The 19,243-nt window shown below is 42.7% G+C and overlaps 1 protein-coding gene across 3 annotated transcripts in view; it reads left to right on the plus strand.

Annotated features, from left to right (window-relative positions):
• Positions 1 to 521: 521 nt before the first annotated feature.
• AMPD2 (adenosine monophosphate deaminase 2) overlaps positions 522 to 19,243 on the plus strand; it is a 61,567-nt gene continuing 42,845 nt past the window's right edge. For 2 of the 3 annotated variants that reach the window (XM_042462746.1, XM_042462747.1), the window contains exon 1: positions 5,371 to 5,536. In XM_042462746.1, coding sequence (XP_042318680.1) covers positions 5,437 to 5,536 — 100 coding nt within the window. In that variant the 5' untranslated portion in view covers positions 5,371 to 5,436. Of the gene's footprint in view, positions 807 to 5,370; positions 5,537 to 19,243 lie in introns of those variants that run through there. The other variant, XM_042462748.1, reaches the window with a different exon arrangement.

Raw genomic sequence — 19,243 nt, forward strand, 5'->3', positions numbered from 1 at the left:
CGGGTTCGGAAGGACCGTTTTACCCAGGTTTAGCACTGGCTGCCCCGCAACAAACTGTGTCGCAGAAATTGGGCACCAGTGTGAACAAAGCGGTTTACTGTGGGAAGTCAAAGGCTTTCATGGCCAGCATCCATAGTTTCTTGTGGGTTTTTCAGGTGAAACATCTGGAATAAACTCTTCTCAAACATGGCCACATAGCCTGAAAAACCCACAAAGAACTACACTTTAAAGTGGTTTGAAAACCGGTTTATTATGTAGTGCGAATGTGAGGCTCTTTTTTGAGCTTTCCTCTTGGAAAACCCTATAATTTCCTCGAAGGGCCGAGATGTTAGGGTGCCTTGTCCTCCTTTGTGGCGAGGGCCTCTGTTCAGCCTGCCTTGAGGGATGCCAACTTTTCCTCGAGATGGCGCCACTCCTTGGACTGAAAGATGAATTTCGTGGAGTGAAGCTGAGCAACCCTTTCCTTTGCTCCCGCCCAGGGCTGGGAGGAGTGTGGGGGAGTTGTAGTACGCTCTACCTGTGCCCCACAACTTCATTGCACCAAGTAGGCCTGCCTAGAAGAAGGAGCCACACCTTCAAGGGGCTGCCTGGCCTTCTCCTCCACAGCTTTGCATCCTGACTTTGCAGCTCTCAGGCCAAAAACAGGGATTCTGTTTTTTTAAATCCTGAGTGGAAACTCTGGGGTTTGGAAATACTGGGGTCAACCCGCTTCCCCTTTGGCTGTGAGGCTCAGTGGTTGCGGGTTTCGGCTTTTGGGTGACTCCTGGGAGCCTCAGCCAAGAGCAGCAGCAGCAGCATGGCTTCAGGTAAGGAAGGCTTTGCACCAAAAGAAACCTGGGGCTTTTCCTGCAGCTCCTGGCCATTCCCTCCCCAATGGTCGCCCCCAGTGGCTGCCAAGGCAAAGGAGGACAAGGACCCCTCAGATGGAGGACCTTTTCAAGACCCATGGAGGACCTGCTCAAAGGAAAGCGAAAAACACTCCAGGGCTGCATCCACACTGGAGAAATAATCCGGTTTGAGACCGCTTGAACTGGCCTGGCTCAGGGCTAGGGAATCCTGGGAACTGTAGTTTTGTGAGACTATTTGAGAGCTCTAAACTACAGTTCCCAGGACTCCCTAGCCCTGAGCCTGGGCACTTCAAGCGGTCTCAACCTGGATTATTTCTGCAGTGTGTTTTGGACCTTTTGGAATGTTTCTGCTTGTGAATTGTAAGCGGCTTCGAGTCTCAGTTTTGGGGGGAAAGAGATATAAATATGATGAAGAAGATGATGATGATGGATGAGCGTTAGACTAGCACACTGGGAGGCCTGGGTTCGAATCCCGGCTTGGCTATGGAGTTCCTCCTGGACAGAAGATGGAAATGGAGGACGCGTCCGGGGAAAGGAGGACGTCTGCTCTCCTTGAGAACGAAGGCTTCAGCCCAATGTTTCCGCCTTGCCTTTTTGGGCGGATGGCGAAATGGAGGAGGCTCTTCTTGAGGCCCCACCAGGCTTCCGGGGGAGAAATGAATGTTTGAGGAAGGAAGAAAGGAAGGAAAAAAGAAAGAAAGAAGTCTTGACAAGGTCCAGCCCTCGGCAGTTTCAATCCATTCGCTGGACCCAGCTAAAAACCCCATATAACCCATCCCCAGCATAGTCAGGCTGTCAAGTGCGCACAGAGCTCTTGGAGCAGCATCTTTGAGACAAACTGAAAGAAAGAAATTGGCAGCATGAGCTTTTGTAGACTTAAGTCTACTTCCTCAGATGCATTGCAGACTGAAGTCTATGAAAGCTCATGCTGCCAATTTCTTTCAGTGAGTCTCAAAGGTGCTACTACAAGATCTCTCTGCGTCCTGTTTCTACAGACTAACATGGCTATATTTTTGAATTCTGGAAGAAAGAAGCTGGCAGCATTGAGCTAGACTTGAGCCCATGTCTTCATCTGCGTGAGGAAGGTTTTAACTAAGGTGCAAAGCACATTGCAGAAACAGTGCCGCTTGAGACTGCTTTAACTGCCCTGGCTCAGTGCTAGGGAATCCTGGGAACTAGTTTTGTGAGACATTGAGCCTTCCCTGTCAGAGAGCTCTGGTGCCAGAATAAACTGCAATTCCCAGGATTCCCTAGCACTGAGCCAGGGCAGTTAAAGCAGTCTCAAACTGCAGTGTATTTTGGACTTTAGTTTCAAAGGTGCTGCAAGATCTTTTTCGCCCCCTGATTTATATATACGTTTCTCATGCTCATGCTACCAGCTTCTTCTGTTCAGTTAGTCTCAAACATGCTCCAAGATCCCTTTGCAAGTGGGCTGCCCTCCGAGGCCAAATAAGGTGTCACAGTCTGTGTTTGGTCTTAAAATGTTGCAACACTTCAGATGTTTTGGGATTTCACTTCCCATCACTCCTCACCACTAGGCATGCAGGCTAGTGTAATACTTCTCAAAATGGGGGTGTGGGAGCCAGGAGCTGGTGACCCACCATAGGTTTCCAGGAAATCAAGCAAATATGATGATAATGTGGCACAAAGATACTACCTGTCTCTGGCATGTTGGGAAATATGATGATAATGTGGCACATAGATAGTACTTTGAGAGGGGGCAAAGTTCCCATTTCACCCTGGAGGAACTTGGGCTGATGGTGAAGTTGCAATGCAACAATATTTGGAGGGATATTATGTTACCTGCCCACCCTTGGGGTTGTGGGCTGTGCCATGGATACCTGGACACCCTTTGGCAATGCAAGTAACAAATTTAAGCTTGTTTTCAGTAAGGCAAAGCCGGGACCATTTTCAAGATCCTTTTAATTCTAGTTACTCAACATGTACGCCCACTTTGAAGGCCCTTTTGCCTTGCAGAGAAGGCTAAGCATAGAGAGGCTGCTCCACACCCACACACTCTCACAGTCTTTGCAATGCATGCATGTAAGTGGGAGTGTGTCAGTGGAAGTGATTAAGGAGCCAGAGGGCATAATTATTCCAAGTGAATTATAGAAGGGGGGGGGGCAGAGAGGAGTTAGTGAGTGTGACTTTCTGTTTGGGGGGAATCCCAGGCCCCACATTGCCACTTCCAGCCCTGGGTGGAAAAAACAACAACAGCCAGAGGCAGATTCTGTGCAGTATACGACTGAAGAGACTGCAGCCTGGGGTTTCATCTGCACTGCAGAAATAATCCAGGTTGACACCACTTTTACTGCCATGGCTAATGCTATGGAATCCTGGGAATTGTAGTTTGTTGTATCACCAGAGCTCCCTGACAGAAGCTGCATCTGCACTGCAGAAATAATTCAGGTTGACACCACTTTAACTGCCATGGCTCAATTCTATGGACTCCTGGGACTTGTAGTCCTGTAAGACATTTCGCTTTCTCTGCCTGAGAGCTCTGGTGACCCAACAAACTAGCATTCACAGAATTCTGTAGCAGGGAGCCACAGCAGTTAAAGCGGTGTCAAAGCAGATTGTTTTCTGCAGTGCAGATGCAACCAGAGAAGGATAAAAGTCCCACAAAATAACAGTTCCCAGAATTAAATAGCATGGACCCATAGCAGTTACAATGGCATCAAAGTAGATTATTTCTGCTGACTGGATGCAGGAGGATCCAGGTAGCCTGAGTCTCCTTTTGGAAAGCCAATTGATGGGGTGTGTGGGTGACAAGAGGCCTTCTTCTCTTTCCATCTCCCCTGCATTTGTGGGGTTATTGAGGCTGGGGAGCAAGAGACCTCAACCGATCTTGTAGCACCATTGAGACTAACTGAAAGAAAGAAGTTGGCAGCATAAGCTTTCGTAGACTTAAGTCTATTTCCTCAGATGCATCTGAGGAAGTATCTGAGGAATGAAAGCTCATGCTGCTAACTTTTTTCTTTCAGTTAGTCTCAAAGGGGCTCCAAGATCGGTTGAGGTCTCTTGCTCCCCAGGCTCAATAACCCCACAAATATGGAAATATAAATGCTTGCTACTCAGTCCTGATCAAAATGGAAGACATTTTGTAATGCCTCCTGGACAGAAAGTTGAGATATAGGACATGCCCTGGAAAAGGAGATGTGTCTGGTCCCCCTGGGCCAGAGTGTCCAGAAGTCCTAACCACAAAGAAGGACAAAGCACCGTGAAAATGTAGGGCCTTCAAGAAAAATGCATTCCATAATTAAAAGCTAAAAAAACACTCATAGAAATATAAACCTATGCTTCTTAGTGATGCTTCAAAGGGAGACATTTTGGAAGGGAACTACTGAAACAAATAACAGCACTTGCCCATAAGGAAGCCATACTTGCTCATAGAGAATCATTGGAGAATACTTGGCCATAGAGAATCATTAATGGATTCCTTTTGAATGGTTTAGCAACCCAGCCTCTGTATTCTCTATTGGCAAGTATTTTCCAATGATTCTCAATGGGCAAGTGTTCACCAATGATTCCCTATGGGCAAATACACTCATCCCTCCATATTTGCTGGGGTTAGGGGCACATGACCCCTGTTAATTTGGAAAAACCGCAAATAACAAAATCACTACCTGAGAGAACACCTCTTTAGGAATCTCTAGGTCCTCCAATGCAACCCTGTGGTCAACATCTGCCAGATACTGACCAAAGAATTGTGCTGGAGGAGCTACAAATGCCTAGTGGAGTGTTCTCTCTAGGAATCTTTAGGTCCTTCAGTGCAACTTTTGGCTAAAGTTGACCATAGAGTTGCGCAGGAGGACTTAGATATTCTTAGAGAGAACATATTGATAAAATCTGTGATAATCAAAGCTGCAAAGGTGAAAGCTGCAGATGTGGAGCGACAAGTGTATTTTCCAATGGTTCTCTACGGGCATTTTATACTCTATGGACAAGTGTTCTATTACTCCCTATGGGCAGGTATTTTCCAATGATTCCCTATGGGAAAGTATTTTCCAATTATTCACTATGGGCAAATCTTTTCCAATGATTCCTTATGAGCAAGTATTTTCCAATGATTCCCTATGGTCAAGTGTTCCCTATTATTCTTTATAGGCAAGGATTTCCCTATGACTCTCTGTGAGCAAGGATGGCTTTCCCTATGGGCAAGTACTGCCATTTGTTTTAGTACATCCCATTTTGGGGGATTCCCCCTGGACAGAAAGCGGGAATGTACAGCAAAAAATGCAGGGCTTTCAGGAAAAATGGAGGACATTCCAAACTTTTAAAGAAAGCCAAAAATACTAATACAGATACAAATATCAGCCCTTGCTTCTGACTCCTGCTCTGAATGGGGGACATTTTGGAATTCCTCCTGGAGAGAAGGCTGGAATGTAGGACGTGTCCTGGAAAAGGAGGACGTGCCTGGTGTCTCCCCCCGCCCCGAACTGGGCTTCCTCCTCCCCACTCCTTCCCTTCCCATCCCATCCCAGGGGCGGGGGCAGCTGAGGCTCTGCCTCTTTGCTGACTGAGAGCTTTGTAGTAGTAAGAGCACTGGTTTGGCAGCCTTCTCTCCGGAGCATCAGCAGCAAGGAAAATGTCGTCTGGCACCGTGCCCCCCAAGACTGGCTCACCCCTGAGGAAACGGGCAAGCCTTCAAGCTGCCCTCGGAGGAGGAGGAAGTAGTGGAGGAGGAGGTGAGCGTGGGTGGATGGCATTTCCCCTCCCCATCCATCCCTTTGCAAGAGAATGGAGGGAGAGCTTTCCTCCCTGGTAATGCATTGCACACACACCCGGCTCTTCCTTCCCTTGTTCTGTATTTGGATGATGTGTTTCCTGCTTCCTTAGGCCCATGGCTGCTGCCTTCTCTAGATGCTCACAAGCCCTAGCTGGGCAGACTTGGAGAGACAAAGCCTTAGTGGGGTAGTGTGTATAGGATAGTGTGTATAGTGTGCAGGTATATAATCTCAGGGTAGTGTGTGTAGGATTGCAGAGTAATGTGGGGGTAGAGGATTTCAGAGCAGTGTGTATAGGAATGCAGGGTAGCATATATGGGGTCTGTAGGGTAGTTTGCAGGTATAGGCTCTCAGGGCAGTGTATGTAGGGGTTGCGGGGTAAGGGGCAGGTATATGATTTCAAGGTAGTGTGCTTTCTTTGCTGGGTAGTGTGCAAGTAGTCTCAGGGTAATCTGTATAGGATTGTAGGGTAGTGTGGAGGTACAGGATCTCAGGGTAGTGTGTATAGGATTACTGGATAGTGCGTATGGGATTTGCAGGGTAGTGTGAAGGTATATGATCTCAAGATAGTATGTATAGGATTGCATGGTAGTGTGCAGGTATATAATCTCAGAATAGTGTATGTAGGATTGTAGAGTAGTGTATGAGTAGAAGATTTCAGAGTAGTGTATATAGGATTGCTGGGTAGTATGTATGGGGTTTGCAGGGTAGTGTGCAGGTATATGATTTCAGGGTAGTCTGTAAAGGTTTGTAGGGTTTAATTGTAGGGTAGTGTGCAGGTACAGGATCTCAGGGTAGTGTGTGTAGGATTTACAGGATAGTGTGCAGATATATGATCTCAGAGCAGTGTATGTAGGAGTGCAGGATAGAATGCATGTAGAGGATTTCAGAGTAGTGGATATTGGATTGCAGGGTAGTGTGCAAGTATATGATCTCAGGATAGTCTGTAGCATTGTAGAGTAGGATTGTAGATTAGTGTGCAGGTACAGGATCTCAGGATAGTTTGTATAGGATTGCAGGGTAGTGTGCAGGTACAAGATCTCAGGGTAGTGTGTGTAGGATTGCAGGGTAGTGTGCAGGTAGAGGATCTCAGGGTAGTGTGTGTAGGATTGCAGGGTAGTGTGTGTAGGATTGGCACCTCAAACAGCATCAGGATGGACTGGTTTGCTTGCAGGTACACATGTGCTGCCCTGTGTGTGTGTTTGAATGGACAGGGCAGGAACATAGAAGGCCACATGCTTGGCTGTTGGAGAGGAAGGAGAGAGCTTACCCCTTCCCTATCATTAATAAAAAGGAGAAAGGAAGGTGAGGAGGGAGGAATCTAGAAGCACCTTTAAGTTAATTGCTATTTTAAAAAAAATTTTTTAGGAGAAGCTTTCCTGGGTAGCAGTACACTTCTTCAGATACAATACAGAGTGATATAAAAGCCTCAAATTGTTAGGCATACTGATACAATTGTGGGATAAACTAGGCCCAGAAAGATGCAAATTGTGACCTTCATCTTAAATCTTCAAAGGGATGTGAGAGGTGATGCAGAACTTTTAGAGCATTATGGTGGATTGTTATTATGGATGTATGAAAGCAAAGCCTTCTCTGAAGAGATTTCTTTTGTTGTATATGCAATAGTGGAGACCCATACTAGATATGTTCCCCTCCCTTTCTTCTTTTTACACTGCAACAGACTAACATGGCTTCTTCTTCAAAAACTTAGCATTAATGTGTCTGAATCATCTGTTCAAGGAAGATCAGAAATACCTGACTTGAGCTTTCAGTAGAGACCCCTAAGATGCTGGGCTGTTGATGAGGATGATTTTTGAGGGGTTCTCTGGGAATGTTTTTGTATGCTGCCCCTAAAGGATTGGGAGAATAACATGATATCTAGGCCTCAGGGCTAATCTGCACTGCAGAATTATAGCAGTTTGACACCACTTTAACCACCATGGTTCACTGCTGTGGAATTCTGGGATTTGTAGTTATGTAAGATATTTAGCTTTCTGTGTCAGATAATTCTGGTGCCCCAACAAACTACAAGTTCCAGAATTCTATAGGATGGAGCACAGAGAGTGAAAGCAGTGTCAAACTGTATTATTTCGCAGTGCAGGTGCAGCCTCTGATTCATCTCCCCCACCCCTGTTACTGATACGTTAGAAAGAGACATAGTTCCATCCCCTTCCCACTAATGTATAAGTTATGGGAAATTTGCTTAGAATGGTTTACAGACATTAATAGCAGCTGTACCTGCCTGATGTAAGACAATAAACATTGGCAAAAGACAGCCAAATACCAGTTTCTGAGTATTTCTGTTTAAAACTCTGTGGCTTAATTTAAATCAGGCTCTGATTTATGCTAATGTGTATTAAATATGGAATTTGGTCCTGAAAAATAAAGATGACATGGCATCTGAGCATATAGACAATGAATTTAATTCCTAGTGAGCAACTGTGGCCAGTTTGTACTCCCTAGATAAGAGATGATGTATAGGGAAATTAAGGACTGCCTGCACTTTCCTGTTAGATTTGCTTTTGCCTTCCTGCTTAGGGTATACAGATTAGTATCTACAGAGCTTTGTATTTAATTTGTGAGAACAGCCAGCATAGAAGTGATATTTACATGCTTCCTAGTCATTGTTTGAGCATTCTGTCTCTTGCAGCATCTCTGTCTTTTGTGAAAAATGTGGAAGTCTGCATTTTTAAAAATACTCCCAACCCCCAACCCCTCAGCTTCATGGGCTAGTACATCTGCTTTGTGTAGGCATATGGGAACTGCACTTGAATGACAGAGGAACAGAGCGTTTGAGCCTACTGACTGCTGCTCCATCTGCTTTTCTTTCATGTATCCTTTAAAGCTCTTGGATTTTATCCCTATGGAGCTATGGGTGCACAGGCAGCTGGTAGTTAAAAATATACTGCCCCTGTTTAATCTGTGTATATAGATGGGACATATTTTGGATGGCTTGGTGTTTAGATGTGTAGGGCTACATATTTTTGAAGATGGGGATCATGGTGTTAAGGGTAAATGTTATGTTCTGAACTGTAACATGTGTTCTTGGATGGGAGACCGCCAATGAATACTAGGTCCCGTAGGCTAGTGACTTGAAGGCACACACACAACATTAGGGGAAGAGGCTTGTTACATTGTGTATTTCTCCTGAAATGTCTTATTTCATGACTTCCTCAACAGATTTCCAGGATTCTTTGAATCCTGAACAATGTGAGATTGCTGCAGTCCCCAATGACATTTCCATTCCTCTGCCTGGAGCTGAGGGCCTTGCATGGCATAATCATTACTGCAGAATAATGTTGATCTACCTGGTTCCCAAAATGCTGCATTCCCAGCACCCTGGGTCTTAGTTCTTCTGAAGTGGCAATGTTCTGATGGTAATTTGGGAACCCTGTTCTAAACCCCACCATTGATATGCAGTTCTAAATTACTCCTCTTAAATGCTTCTTCCTCCATTTGTTTCACATTTGTCCCCAGCAGAGAGTGAATGCAAGGAGAGCTATATGTGGCGGTGTCAGTGGCTCAGAATCTTGTCTTCTGTTCCCATCCTTGTAATAAATGGCCAACAACTAGTTCTGGTTCCATAAAACATCTTGGCTTTAGAAACTTTCTCTGTGTAGTAAATAGAGAGTGTGACTTTAGTATACTCTTTTTGCTGATGTGTTAATTTATGGCAACTGTGAATGGTTAGGGGGCCACATTAACCCTCCAGGATACCTTTGAGGACCTCACCTGCTCCCACAAAATAATTTGAATTTTTTCACTGACACACCCTCTATGGAACATGAGGTATGCTTTTAGCCTCTGAATAGCATCCAGCAGTAGTAAGATAGCGATCAATGGAACCAACAGCCTTGCCCAGCATAATAACACGAACATTGAATAGGAACTATTTTAACCACACTCTTTAAACCAACAGCACCATAATATCTTTAATAAGAAAAAGTGATAAGGGAAAGAAAAACCCCACACCACAATAGTATCCTTGAAACTCCAGTTTATTCTTCTAGTGAGGCAGGAGTAATGTCAGGGATACTTGATTGCTGCACAAGCACATAATTTGATAGAAGGCACAAAATCAGATTTGCTGGTGACTGTTTTCATTTTTGTTTCCTTTCAAATAGGAAATTTCTTTAGGTTAAATGAAATTTCAGAAGCTGACAGGTCATGGGGAGGCTGAGCATCAGGAGGACTCCCAGTGACAAGAGAATGACAAATCAGTACCCTACACTGGTACTTCTTAAGCTGTCTGATGTGGGGGACCACAGTTTATTTTTCCCGTGTGCCAGGGAATGGCACTGCAGTATATTTTTGCCCATTAGCTACACTTTTCTTTTATCCTGAAAACTCTCTAGGGACCAACTGCAGATCGCTTGGGGACTGATACTGGTCCATGCTGTTCAACATCTTGAATAGCATTGCCTAAAACTGCTTAGGTCCTGTAGGTGATATTCAGAGGAAGGCAATAATAAATCTCTAAGTAAAATCTTGTCAAGAAAACCTTATGACAGTCACCATAAATTAGAGTCCATGTGAAGGCACACAACAACAAAAAGGTCTGTTTTGTTTCCGGTTTCTGTACGCTTTAGTTCTCCTATCTTTGGCAAATATGGATCCTTTGTAAACATCATACTTGGGTTCTCAGCACAGTTTGCAAACAGAGCATTAAAAAAAGTGCACAAGCTCAGACTACAGAATTAGAACTTCCTCAGTTAAGTCAGTGTGCAATCTGGAATCATGGTAGCTACCTGTACTTTTCTTCACAGTGCATGAAGCCGTTTAGCTCAGGGAATTTCCAGCGGAAGGTTCTGTTGTGCAGTTGCCCAGCCTCAAGTGGGACATTTTTGGAGTGGTCTTGATTTCATTCATCTTTCTCCCTCTCCTGTTTTTGCTCAACTTCTGTCTTTTCTGTTAAGGAGGGAAAGACAGAGAAGTTGCACAGTGCCTTTTGAGTGGCAATGTTAGGAGCTCTCTGTCTTGAAACATCCCCAATCATAGCAAGTGAAGCAGCTGTTTTGTTCCGGTAGTTACATTTTTTTATTTATCAGTACAATTAAGATGCATTCACTCTTTAGAGCACTTTGGGACTTCTCCTGTCCTTGATTTGTCCAGGATCACACAGAAACAGGGTATAGCAAAGGATTGCTTCCAAATCTGCTGAGTCGTTCAGTTTAACTACTGATTCAGCCTTCTTCTTCTTTGTTATCTGACCAACCCACCCCATTCCCTTAGGGCTGTGTGATACTGGAGCTGTATGTATGTGCAGGATTGGCAAATTTATTAATTACTTTTAAAGCAATAGGCAGGGTGTTCCTATGCTTGTTTACTCAGAATAAACTCTCACTGTGCCCAGTGGGGCTTACTGTCTGGAAAGTATGCATTAGGAGTCTAACTTAAAGCAGAGCATTTATTCATTTAGGGGGGAAACATGTTATGTACAGAAAGTAACATTACTGCTACTTTAAGGATGTACTATGAAAACTATGGAAAATATCTGAGAAACAGGATATGAAATTTACAAAATACATTTAAAAAAAATCTTACTGGTCTATATTAGATGGGAATGTAGTTGCGTGCCTTCAAGTAGTTACTGAGTTAAGGTGATCCTAAGATGAGCCTATAACAGGTTTTGCTTAGAAAGATTTGCTTAGAGGGTGTTTGCCATGGCCTTCCTCTGAGGCTGAGAGAGTGAGACTTGCCCAGGGTGCTCCAGTGGTTTACATGCCAAGTGAAGATTTGAACTCTGGTCTGCAGAGTTGTAGCCTAAGGCTCAAACTACTATCACACTGACTCTCTTAGATGGGTTACATACTGCTTTCCAAATGATGTTGAACTGTACCTCTCATCATCCCATGCCACATAGCCAGTAGTGGGGGATTACAGGAGTCATAGTCCAACAACATGTATAGAACCATACATCCCTGATTAACTAAATAAGTCTTTTAATAAACCAGGTTTGCGATTGTTGTAAATAGAAGGCTGCTGCGATATTTACTGACCTTTACACAGCAAAGTAAATGGAAAAACAGTAAGGCAGATGTTTAAATAGCAAACTTGTCATACTATTTAACTTATTTTTTTCTTGGGCAGCCAGAACATTTTCTCAGCCTTTTTTTATTTTTTTTTTAAAAAGCAAAAATAATATTGACTGTTCCTCTTGGGATAAAATCCTGAGATCATAATCATATTTAGTGTGCTGTTCTCATGGGAGAAGAATTTCTAGTGAACGGGTGATCATACTGTGTAATCCAAGAAATCTTTTTGAAATGTAAATACTATGGTGACATAAAAACCAGGAGATGGTTTTTTGGCTACAGCTATGTTCCTGTGTGATAATAATAACCTCAGGCTGAACTTTAGAGATTGTGAAGGGCAGGAGGTGAGACTAGAGAATAGAGAGTCCAATGTACAAATGAAGAAGGGACAACTTGAAACAAAAAAGAAAGCCTTCGAAGAAGAGGATTGTAATATGGACTGAGTTTATGGAATAATGGTGATGCAGGAGTGATGTAGTGGTTTGAGCGTGGAGATCAGGGTTTGATTCCTTATTCGGCCACAGAAACTCATTGGGCTATGTTGGGCAAGTCACACCCTCTCAGCCCCAGAAAACTCCTTAGGGTTGTCATAAGTTGGAAATGACTTTAAGGCAAACAACAATAAAGAAGGTGGAGAGGGACAGGAGCAGAGACTGAAGAGGAGTTTGGGTGGCATCTATGCATGGGTTTATTTCCGGGTCTGGGAAAGATTGTGAAATTGGTCATAGGCAAGGAATACAGGCCAGTGGTGAAAATGTACATATTAAACTAGCATTTCATCACATGGTTTTTTTAGAGGCGGGGGAGAGAGAGAAAAGTTACCATAAAAGAGTGAACATGTATGTTGATTTCAGAAATCTTACAAACGTTTTAATGTGTGGTTCTCCAGATGTCATAGAATCATAGATCATAGAGTTGGAAGAGACCACAAGGGACATCCAACCCCTAGGGGCATGCAGGAATAAACAGTCAAAGCACCCTCAACAGATGGCCATCTAGCCTCTGTTTAAAGACCTCCAAAGAAAGAGATTCCACCACTCTCTGAGGGAGTGTGTTCCACTGTCAAACAGTTGTTACTGTAAGGAAGTTCCTCCTAATGTTGAGGTGGCACCAGAGCGCTCTGTGTGACAGAAGGCTGAATGTCGCACAAAGCTACAGTTCCCAGAATTCCCTAGCATTGAGCCAGCGCAGTTAAAGTGGCTTTAAATTGGATTACTTCTGCAGCGTTTTTTGGGCCTAAGTCCACTAAATAGGACCTGATCAGCTTATCAGAGCCAGTATATGTATTGCATCAGGATGGGAATTCTACATGTATCCTCTGTGTACAGCATCCTCAGTATTGGTTATCCTGGCTAGAGCTTATGAGAATTGATTTTATGTACAGCGCTGTGCAAATCTACAGTGCTATATAAATAATAGTAATAATAATAATAATAACAACAACAATTGTAATCCAATGCCATCTAGAGAGTTGTATGATTTCCACTCCTTCATTATATCAACATTACAACTTTTCTTTGAGTAATGATCTTTCCTTTGACCAGTAGTAACTGGTCAAAAGTCAGGCTGCATCCACACTCCAGAAATAGTGCAGCTTCATACCACTTTAACTGTCATGTCTCAATGCTATGGAATTCTGGGAACTGTAGTTTATTGTGGCACCAGAGCTCTCTGACAGAGAAGGCTAAATGACTCACAAAACTACAGCTCCCAGAATTGAGCCATGGCAGTTAAAGTGGTGTCAGACTGGATTATTTCTGCAGTGTGGACAGCCCCCAAGTAAGCTTTATGGCTGAATGGAGATTTGAATCTGGGTCTCCCTGGTCTTTACCTGGACAATTTCGTCTGTGTTCTTCTTCTTGTTAAAATGGGTTTTGTTTTTATAATAAATACCTTTCAAACGGTGTGTATTTTTCTGTTGCAAGACTAATGCACCTGCTGAATAAGAGTGCATATTTTTAAAAAATGATCACTTATACAGAACAGCTTGTAGTGTAAGCCAGGTGTTGAATCTGGCTTACTATCTGTCTGAGAAAAGATTTTTTTTTGGATCAGGGATGGTGATCATGGAGCTCTCTGGATGTTGTTGAATTGCATCTCACATCAATCCTAGCTAGCATAGCCAGTGATAAGGAATGCTGGGAGTTACAGGACAACAACATCTGGAGGACTGTGTGATTCACACCCCTGTTTTAGAAGTACAGAAGTGGCAATCACTTCTAAACACTCTTCAGTACAAAACTGAAATGTTGCATCTTACTCTTCATTATTTCAGCAAAATAAATTTTGCCTGTTACCTTCATCTGGATAAGGTAACTCCTGCATAATTAGCATAGATGGTATGAGCAGATAAATTTTAGCTGTCATCGGATTCCACCAGATCCATCTTTCTATCTGAGTAGCTCATTTCAGGTGGTTGAATTCAGTTTCTGTTCTGCAGAATATCTCATTCTTTGAAAGAAGCATTTATCATGGAACAAGATTGCAGTGCACACTCATGTGGCCTTAGTCAGCATCAAAGCCAGGAGAAATGAACTTTCTGGATTACAAATTCCAAAATGTCTTTTTGAAACAGAAGCTTTATAGAAGGAGAGGGGGTTGTTTTTGCCCCTCCTTTCTCCTTTTCTCTTAAGGGTTAATCTGTCAGAGAGAGAACTTCTTAAGATGCTTTGTGGTGATGTTTATAACTGAAAATAATAAAAGAAGCAGAAGCTGCAGGATACAGCTGGACATAAATCTCAAGATGTTTAAAAGGTGGTTGTTTAATTAGTCCGAAACACATCCAGCTTTCCGGCTATGTATCCTCTAAAGGCCTTTTTCAGGACCTGTATAATTTCACTTGTCCAGTGAATGGTTTAAGAGTTCCTCTTTGAGAAATTTCTGAACTTTTATTCTAAATAGTAGAAGCCACAGGTAAAGAACCAATGTGATTATGATTTCATCTAATGTGAAGTTACGTATTGAAATGGTGTCCTTTTATGATTTTATATAGCTCCCTGAAGAAGACCTTAAGAGTGTTTACAGGATAAAACATGCTGGGCTTTTTGACTAATGGAGCATCCAACTTTTAATATCTTTGAGATGTATCTCTAGTTTTGTCTACTGGAAATAATAAACATTATTTTATACTTTTAAGGTTCTCTTTTCTGAACCAAAGAAAACAGTCTGCGGTTTATATTAGACATTAGTAGACATTATTCCTATTTTAAGGCAGACCGTTCTCTCCCCTGCCCCTGGTTCCTCCTGATGGGCTGCATTGTTGCATTTCAGTGCTTTAGCCAATTATGAGCCCATTTTTTGGGTTTGGGGGAGGAGTTGGAGGAAGCAAACTACTGCATTTGTTTTTTTGGGGGAGAAATAACCCCAAAATGGTTGCATTTTAAAAAAATAGTTTAAGGAGCAGTCGGGGGTGAGTGGACTTCAGGGGCTACACTTTACCCACTCCTGCTTTAAGACTTTCTTTCGGGTATCAACAAAAGCAGTTTGCAACAATGCTTGATAACAGGATCTGATACAATTTGCTTGTACCTTTACAGTATTGGAAATTTCCACAGACTGTTTTCTTTGATCTGCTGAGGAAGATCTAAAAATATCAAGAGGGGGAAGCATGTAACACTTTTCAATAATAAAAATCACTTCATAGTATCTTGAAATAAGTCTCTCCTGTATGGGTTCAGATGTTTTGTCCCTCCTTTTCATCCTGGAGGGAAGTGACCAGTGGGGTCCCACAGGGCTCTGTCCTGGGCCCAGTGCTATTCAACATTTTTAACAATGACCTGGATGACAGAATTGGGACCATACTTATCAAATTTGCAGATGACACCAAATTGGGAGGAATAGCTAATACCCCAGAGGACAGGATCAAAATTCAAAGTGACCTGAATAGACTAGAAAGCTGGGCCAAAGCTAACAAAATGAAATTCAACACGGAGAAATGTAAGGTATTGCACTTAGGGTGGAAAAATAAAACGCACAAATATAGGATTGGGGACACCTGGCTGAATGAAACTACGGCCTGTTACAGACTGCCAAAATAAAGCTGCTTTGAGTCTCTTTGTAGGTATGCTATTTAAATGATGCATGGGTCCTAAGAGTCTGGAGGTCTCGCCAAAGCCACACTCCATTCCTAAGCACTGGAGTGCAGCTTTGGTGCAGCTTCCGGATTCTTCGGATGCATGCATAATTTAAACAGCATACCTCCAAAGAGACCCGAAGCAGCTTTATTTTGGCAGTCTGTAACAAGCCTACATGTGAAAGGGATCTAGGAGTCCAAGTAGACCACAAGTTGAACATGAGTCAAGAGTGCGATGTGGCAGCTAACAAGGCCAATGCGATTTTAGGCTGCATCAATAGAAGTATAGTGTCTAGATCAAGGGAAGTGATAGTGCAACTATATTCTGCTCTGGTCAGGCCCCACCTGGAATATTGTGTCCAGTTCTGGGCACCACAATTCAAAAAGGACATTGAGAAACTGGAGTGTGTCCAGAGGAGGGCAACTAAAATGGTGAAAGGTCTGGAAACCTTGCCCCTATGAGGAATGCCTTAGGGAGCTGGGGATGTTTAGCCTGGAGAAGAGAAGGTTAAGAGGTGATATGATAGCCCCTTTTAAATATTTGAAGGGATGTCATGTTGAGGAGGGAGCAAGCTTATTTTCTGCTGCTCCAGAGAACAGAACCCGGAATAATAATAATAATAATAATAATAATAATAATAATAATAATAAATATACCACTATTCCAAGGATCACAGCGGTGATGCAAGCTACAGGAAAAGAGATTCCACCTCAACATTAGGAGGAACTTCCTGACAGTAAGGGCTGTTCGACAATTTGATTTGGATTTCCTGCATGACAGGGGGTTGGACTGGATGGCCCTTGTGGTCTCTTCCAACTCTACAATTCTATGATTCTATGATTCTAGGTGGATGCTCTCTGGGTTTTGAATTTTTTGTAATCTCTCAGGGACCATGTGTTGGTAGGGGATGAAGCCATCAGAGATGAGGGCCACCTCATCCCTTTTCTCCTTCTTTCATGCCTGGCAGGCTGTCAGGATAGAAAGTAAGTGTTTGTTGGAAGTCTGGACTTGTAGCAGGCTTTTGAAATTAGGCCAAAGGCTTTGTGAAGAGTGACCACATATGCTTTGTAAAAACAACTGTTTTTGACAGGAATTACCAGGTTGTTTGTAGAGTACTCATCTTAAAACAAACAATACTGAAGTGGTTATTAGCAATAATAACTAATGTGATGCATGGGAGAGTCATGACCATAGATGCTCCTAGCCACCCAGTTTACACTGCAGAAATTGTCACCCATATGTCCTATTTACCTGTGTGGCATTTGGCTCCAGATGTATGTACAATACACAGGGCTTCTTTTTAAAACCAGAAACTTAAGCAAGTGAAAATTTCCAAATTTCTGAATCACCATAATAGAGGACTGGGTCATTCCAATAGAATCTGCTGTGATTGCTTCCTTTGTTAGATGACACTTTGTGTAAAAAGCAGGCATGCCTATGAAATATGATGGCCCAATTTTAAAAGGAAAACACCCACTCTGTTCCTTGGAAAACTATAAGAACTTGCTACAGAATGTTCACCTCTGTCATTTAAGAAAATTGTCCAGCTTGGGTGTTCTAAAGAAGAAGAAACATATGTTTCAACCTCTTGGTTAACAGTGCTCTCTGTACCTCTGTGTGTGTATATGGGTATACAAATAAATATAAATATTGCAAGCTTCTTTGGGCTTCAGTCCTAAACACACTTTATGAAAGAGTCAATCCTAAACACACTTTATGGATTTTTGTTATTGCTGAAAATAGTAGTGTTTACTATAGAGTAAATATGTATGAAGGGCCCTAAATATCCTAAAGGCACCAGATCCTGTCTGATTTTGGAAGCTCATCAAGGTCAGCTCAGGTTAGTACTTGGATAGGAGACTGTCAATAAATGCCAGGTGTGGAAGGCTATATTTCCAAGGAAGGAACTAGCCAAACCACCTCTGAGTATTCTTAACTAAGAAAGCCCTATGAAATTCATGGGCTCGCCAAAAGTCGACAGGTGACTTGAAGGCACATACACAGCATGGGATTATACTGTCAGTCTTTTATTCTGTTTCTGGTATTGCAACAAACTGAAATGTGCAGGCAGCATTCAAGTCAGAATTCTTATCAGCTGTCTAGTTTTACCTTGTGTTTATTCGGGCTAAATCTGTACTTCATATATATGGTGCAAGGGAGGAATTACAGATTGGCAGCTAAGGTCTTTGAGGATATTGTCATGTAAAACCTGGCACAGATGCTTTTCAAAAGGATGCTAATCAGCATGAAAATATCCGTCCCTCTCAGTAATGGAGTCCACAGGGTAGAAATTAACCTCGGTCTATTATATATTTCACCTCTATCATACATATCAGTTCAAGGTTTAGATGGAGATGGAATAGGGCAGAGATATATGGAACAAGAAAATATGTTTGCAAAGGCCTTGTTTATACCCAGTGTTCAAATGTATATTGGGATGGAAGTAAATGTACAGATTTCAACACCTTGACAGAAGCAGCTGTGATACTTAGAACAGCCCCCAACAGAATTCATTGGACAAGCTGTTGGGCCATGAAAAGAATTCCAATAAAATAAAGAAGAGGAATTGAGCTCTCTCATTCAAAACCAATGGTCTCCTGTTTCTTGATTGCACAACATTCTTGATTAGTTGTACTGTGCAGTTGGCAAAATCATGAGAAAAGTTGTGGAAGCTGCATAACAAGGTGCATTTTTTTCTGCTGTCCTTGTTGCCTGATAAATATTTTGGAGCATTACTTGGTTTTAATTTGACAACTGAACCATATAAAGTTTGTACCTTACTGAGTTTAGAAATGTGATATAAACAATTCACGACGGAAATGCCTTCAAGGATTTTGCAACTGTCAAGATCTGTCCTGTTCAGTGCCCATCATATCATTTCATCTTCCTCATATTTGGACTCAGCTGCACCATTTATACCATTTTTGGACTTTGCTGACTCAGTTCCAACCCTTAAAGCAAGTTTCACGTTGTTGGGGAGTGGTGTTATTTACTTGCAAGCAACCCACTAGGGATTGGATCCAGCTCTTACTCCCTCTAGCAATAGGACCTGTGGGCAGGTGTTGTGGTCTAGCTGGTGAGAACCAGATGCAGCATGTTTTTTTGTGTGTGTATACACAAGCATCATCCAGGGGCCCTATTACAGACTTTCAGAAAGGTAGAGTGTCAGACAGGACTTCAGAACCTGCAGACAGTAATATGTCTTCAAAGAATGACCGGGACAGTGTTGCCAACAAGCCTCAAAGATATTCCCTGGAATGTTTTACCAAATTCAAAATCTCCGGAATTCCCCAATATTTATTATTATTCAGTCAAAATCCCAGGAAAGAACTTAATTAAATTCTCTGGATTATGGAGAATTCCCCAGAAATTGGCAACACTGGACCTTGGGAATGAGATGCCCATGACTGTCTTGCCTGCAACCACTTCCATTACATCCTCTAGGAGCAGGAGGGGATAGCTGCTTCTCAGAACTCCCTGTTTGTTCTTAATGAACCCATGGCTGCTGCAGCTCTTGGAGACAAAGCTCACTGACTGCCTTGGACAGTACTGCCACTTCC

The sequence above is a fragment of the Sceloporus undulatus genome, chromosome 4 (genome assembly GCF_019175285.1).
Source record: "Sceloporus undulatus isolate JIND9_A2432 ecotype Alabama chromosome 4, SceUnd_v1.1, whole genome shotgun sequence".
In the NCBI taxonomy this organism is placed as follows: domain Eukaryota; kingdom Metazoa; phylum Chordata; class Lepidosauria; order Squamata; family Phrynosomatidae; genus Sceloporus; species Sceloporus undulatus.